Raw genomic sequence first — 5,071 nt, 5'->3', positions numbered from 1 at the left:
TTAAACATTTGAAACAACCATGACTATATAGTCTGGCCTGGGAGTCTCAGCACCCTACTCTAGACATCACCAGATTCAAATTTGCCAAGGGTCCTGGGATTCTCAGCACCCCTACTCTAGACATCACTAGATTCAAATTTGCCAAGGGTAAATCTAAAGAAGGAGAAGATTTATTTTAATTATAATCCCTTAATTGTTAGAGATATAAACTTAATTATATTAGTGTTTATTATGCAACTTATAATATCGATATGTATTATTACTTATAAACATGGAGATAAGCGGGTTAAATATTCAAACCATTCATGGCAGTTATTCCCGCCATAAACAACCGCCAAATCTCACATATATAAATGTAATGTCCGGCATCAATGTCCGGTATCAAGACAGTTTCTATTCTAACCGAAATTGTCCACCAAACTTTGTTCCTATTCTTGTTAATTTTCTGCACGTTATCAAGATTAAATATGTTCATGAATCCGAAACAAAACAAGTCTTCCGCTGTAGATGAAACGGATTTACAACATAGTGGTATCAGAGCCATGTCTGATAAATGTGCAGAAATCAAACCAAATTCAACCACTTTACCATGCCAACACTGCACTGATGAACAGAATGAAAAAGGCCGACGAATCCCTCGCATAAAACTCTGCTACTATTGTCATTCACCAGGCCATCAAATTTACAATTGCAAAGTCAAAGAAAACGATGAAGTGACGCAATTGTTGAAGCAGGCTATAAACTCCGGAACGAGAAGACAAGAAAGAGATGTACACTGCCAGGACGAGATGATTGTTACAAGCACTGAAGGCGGACTATGGTCAGATATCTGGTACGTAAATCCAACATTCGATCATCATTTTAGTGGTAATCTGAATGTATTCAAGAGAGTGAAACATGTGATGGGTGTGGAAACAAGATCTGGGATGAATAACTTCATGTTTATAAGAGGGGTAGGAAATGTAGAGATAAAAACTGGGAATGACACGATGAGAATACACAGTGTATTCTATTCACCGGATCTCGAACGAAATGTTCTAAGCCTTGATCAATTAACCCTTCAAGGGTTCACGGTTAAGAGATCCGGTGATGTGTGCAAGATATATCCCATGTTCTCATCCCCGATTGCAAATACAATAAATGAAGTTAGTGGGTTGTCAAAGGAAGAAGAATTAGGATTAAATGAGAAACGAAAGTTACAGTGTCTGTGTTTCGTAGACGATGAATTCAAAGAAAGTTACTTGAATTCATATTTTGAAACATTAAATGTTTCAAATGAAAACGAGAATGACTGGACTCGCATGATCATAAGAGCACTCGAATTTCATGAATTTACTGATTGTAAAGCACTGCTCGACATGATTGATGATCGGGAATTCATATTCAAATACAAATATGATCTCGAATTGAAGTTTGAAGAAATGGTGGGTTGGTTCTTAAAAGAAAAGATGGGTATAACATTAAGATCAATTCCCCCACTGTTGACTGATAGTAGAAAGATAAACCTGTTTGGGTTGTATGTGATGGTTGAGAGGGATGGAGGCTACCGAAGCGTTACCGTTGATAACTTATGGCCGGCAATAGCGAAGGATTTAGGCTTTGAATATCAAGATGGTGATTTCATTAGAGTCGTATATGCCATGTATTTGGATGTCTTGATTTACTATTACAAGTTTAAATATACTGAAGAGAAAGTGCAGATCAAAGAGATGATGGAAGAAGGTGAAACCTCAAAGGCAGGCAATGATAAAGGAAGAAGTAAGAGTGCAGATCCAACACCGGAGGATGCTGCTTCGGAGCACTATGCTCTCTATGCCGGAAATAGCTGGGAAGGTTCGTGGAATCTGCATAAGAAGCGACGCCGTTTTAATTTCAACGAAGCACGGAAAGCCGTGGATGAAGCTAACCGGAGCGTCCTAGCATATGCCTCCAAGTATAATCAAGTTTAGGGGGTTGTGTTAGAGATATAAACTTAATTATATTAGTGTTTATTATGCAACTTATAATATCGATATGTATTATTACTTATAAACATGGAGATAAGCGGGTTAAATATTCAAACCGTTCATGGCAGTTATTCCCGCCATAAACAACCGCCAAATCTCACATATATAAATGTAATGTCCGGCATCAATGTCCGGTATCAAGACAGTTTCTATTCTAACCGAAATTGTCCACCAAACTTTGTTCCTATTCTTGTTAATTTTCTGCACGTTATCAAGATTAAATATGTTCATGAATCCGAAACAAAACAAGTCTTCCGCTGTAGATGAAACGGATTTACAACATTAATTACAGGGATTGTATTCTAGTGTGTATTTATCATTGTTCTATTTAAACATGTAATCTCTTTTTGGTTATTAATTCATAAAATAATAAACCTCAGATCTATCAATTTCTTCAAAATCATATTCCTTAAAACTACTAGTTGGTTGGTCCAACGGGTTCTAGGGGATTGTGGCTAATTAAAAATGGAACAGTATCATATAGAAATAAAGAATGTTGCCAGAGTGTTATGGTGAAATATTTTTGTACAACTAAGGCAGGTTTCTAACTACATATTTTATTGTTGAAGTTTTATTAGCTTGCAGTTATAAATGACCTCTTATGATTGTGTTGAATAAAATATCAACATTAATATCATGATATTTTTGCTGGTATTAGTTAGTTCACATTTGTCTATTTTAATTTCTTTAGCTGGAGCAACAAGAGGGTCATTGTCCTTTTCTTCATTTACAACCGTGGTACAACATTGCGCGTGGTTTTGTACCGAAGACAGTCATAACAGATCGCTACTAATCATACGAATGATGAATCTCTTTCGGTACCAAAAACAGAAAATCCATTTCTGTCCATCGCATGGTTGTGAATCAACTGTAACTAGGCACATGTTTTTGTTCCATATCTGCCTCACATTGAAAGCCTTCAATATGCATATATATAGAACCCATCATCCCCTATGCAACATAACACAACAAAAATACAACAATCAGTTTTCTTAGAACTTGAACCAATCCACTCTACTTGTCTCTCCTCTGAAAAAAAAAAATACGACGATGTTCAACACCAAGAACTTAATCAAGATTACAAGAAAGTCTCAAGAAATGGCAACTGTTCTGCGAAAAAGTATTGCAGCAACGAAAGCTGAAAAAGGGCATTTTGTTGTGTATACACTTGATGGCCGACGTTTTGTGTTCCCTTTAACGCACCTGAAGACTTACATATTTAGAGAGCTTTTAACCATGTCCGAAGAAGAGTTTGGATTACCAAGCAGTGGACCAATCACATTCCCATGTGATGCATCATTCATGAACGATGCCGCTAACTTAATCAATCAACGTGCTGCACTAGCGAAGGAGAGAGCTTTGCTGCAGTCTTTGATTACTAAAAGTTGTCATCCATCTTTTTATCTTTCTCAAGAAAGAACAAAGCAGCCTATGCTTGTTAAAGTTAACTAGAAGTTGTGTATTTTTTCATTATATAACATCTTAGTTTATGCATTATGAAACCCCCTTATTACGTTTTGATTATAGAGATACAACAGATGTTAATAATTGTGAGTTTACAGTGTACGCTTCATTTTAATAAAAATACATTTGGAACTCGTGTCCAATTTCTTTTAATGTTATGAAAGTTAATCATTTCGGTATTCTGTAGAATAGCATTATGTTTAAAACCAAGCCTGTTAACCACACATGTGGGCGTACCCCCTGAGATGGGTCGTCGTCATCATCATCATACTCAGTAAATCCTACCAATAGCAAAGCAAAGATAGGGTCTGAGGAGGGTAAGATGTAGATAGCTTTACCTCTACCCCGTAGGAATAGAAAGGCTGCTTCCAGTGAGACCCCCGGCTCGAATAATTCCTGAGATAGGTGTGGGTGATAATTCCTTAGGCGGATACTGTCAAATTATCTCACAAGTTACTGGGCTCAATTTGTAGGCATTTTATACTTGAATTTGATTACGGTATATGGATTAACTGTTGGAAATTTTGTGAAAATAGCATTTTTCACAAATATAGGAAAATGTTTTTTCCTATTTTTGGACTAGAAATAAATATAATAAAGTGAGCGGGTTTTATATATTTATTTGTGGGTTTGTGTTCTATGTCGGAAGAGTTTCGCAACGAACTAAACCACGTCCAAAACGAAGCTAAGATGAATGAGATATCGATGCTCAAAGTTTGGTGTTTGAAACTTGAATGCTGAAAAAAGTGGGAAGGTAGCACCTTGTCCCACATCGGATGAGAGATGGAACTTAAAGGGGTATTTAAGTGGGAACCCTCCATCCTTATTGTTTCATGGAAGCACTCACTAAGTGTACTCGCGAGGGGTTGCGGACCCTTACCCCTCACGCGCGTGGCGTGAGCGATGAGGCGCAATGTGGCGCTTTGATGGCGCACTTTGCACTTCGCACGCTCAAATCGCCGCGAGCCGCCTTTGTATTTTTGACCGCGTACTCGTGGTGGAGCAAGGGCTGCAAGGACAAGTGGTTGGTGACGAGGCATGCAGGCGCATGACCCTGGTGGGTCCGCGCGCACTGGCGCATGACGTGGCAGTCATGCGCATGCGCGCGCGAGTACACACGGCATGATGGCGCGCACTGGCGCATGGAGCATGGGCACTGAGGTGACGTGCGCGGCGCAACAAAGTGAGCCAAAACGGCGCGACTGTGTGGCGTGCTCGTAGAGGCTCACATGTGACGTGGCGCACGCGCGCATGGCAGTGAGGCAAAATGGCGCATGCATGCAGACTTGCCAGTGCAGTTACGTTTCAGCATTCGAAACTGACGAAGTTAATGCGTTTGAGTGAGAATTAAATGACGAATTAAAGTGCATTGAAGACGTTTAATGCAGTTTAATTCTCCCACTTAATTCTTTTTCAGTTTCGACTTCAGATTTGCAGTATAAATAGGAGGTTCCTATGGCAGATCAAACACACCGAAACATAGCTTACAATCTTCTTCTCTCACTGAATATTCTTCTCTCATCTTCAAGGATCAAGGTACTCGTTCGGGTTGGAGTCAAGGCCGGCAGTGCAACTGCTTTAGCTGTTGTATCCTGGAAACA

General features: G+C 39.1%; 1 protein-coding gene across 1 annotated transcript; it reads left to right on the top strand.

The window, feature by feature from the left end:
- Positions 1-3,104: 3,104 nt before the first annotated feature.
- LOC110893095 (auxin-responsive protein SAUR64) lies at positions 3,105-3,458 on the top strand. Its single transcript, XM_022140216.1, has one exon. The coding sequence runs from the start codon at positions 3,105-3,107 to the stop codon at positions 3,456-3,458; it is 354 nt and encodes a 117-aa protein (XP_021995908.1).
- The last annotated feature ends 1,613 nt before the right edge of the window (positions 3,459-5,071 follow it).

Source organism: Helianthus annuus, chromosome 12, assembly GCF_002127325.2.
Source record: "Helianthus annuus cultivar XRQ/B chromosome 12, HanXRQr2.0-SUNRISE, whole genome shotgun sequence".
NCBI classification, from domain to species: domain Eukaryota; kingdom Viridiplantae; phylum Streptophyta; class Magnoliopsida; order Asterales; family Asteraceae; genus Helianthus; species Helianthus annuus.
The sequence above is the reverse complement of the archived record's forward strand: the minus strand, read 5'-3'. Positions and strand labels throughout refer to the sequence as shown.

What these genes read in the sequence shown, in the direction of transcription:
- LOC110893095 (XM_022140216.1), top strand. Translation starts at nt 3,105, where the DNA reads ATGGCAACTGTTCTGCGAAAAAGTATTGCAGCAACGAAAGCTGAAAAA.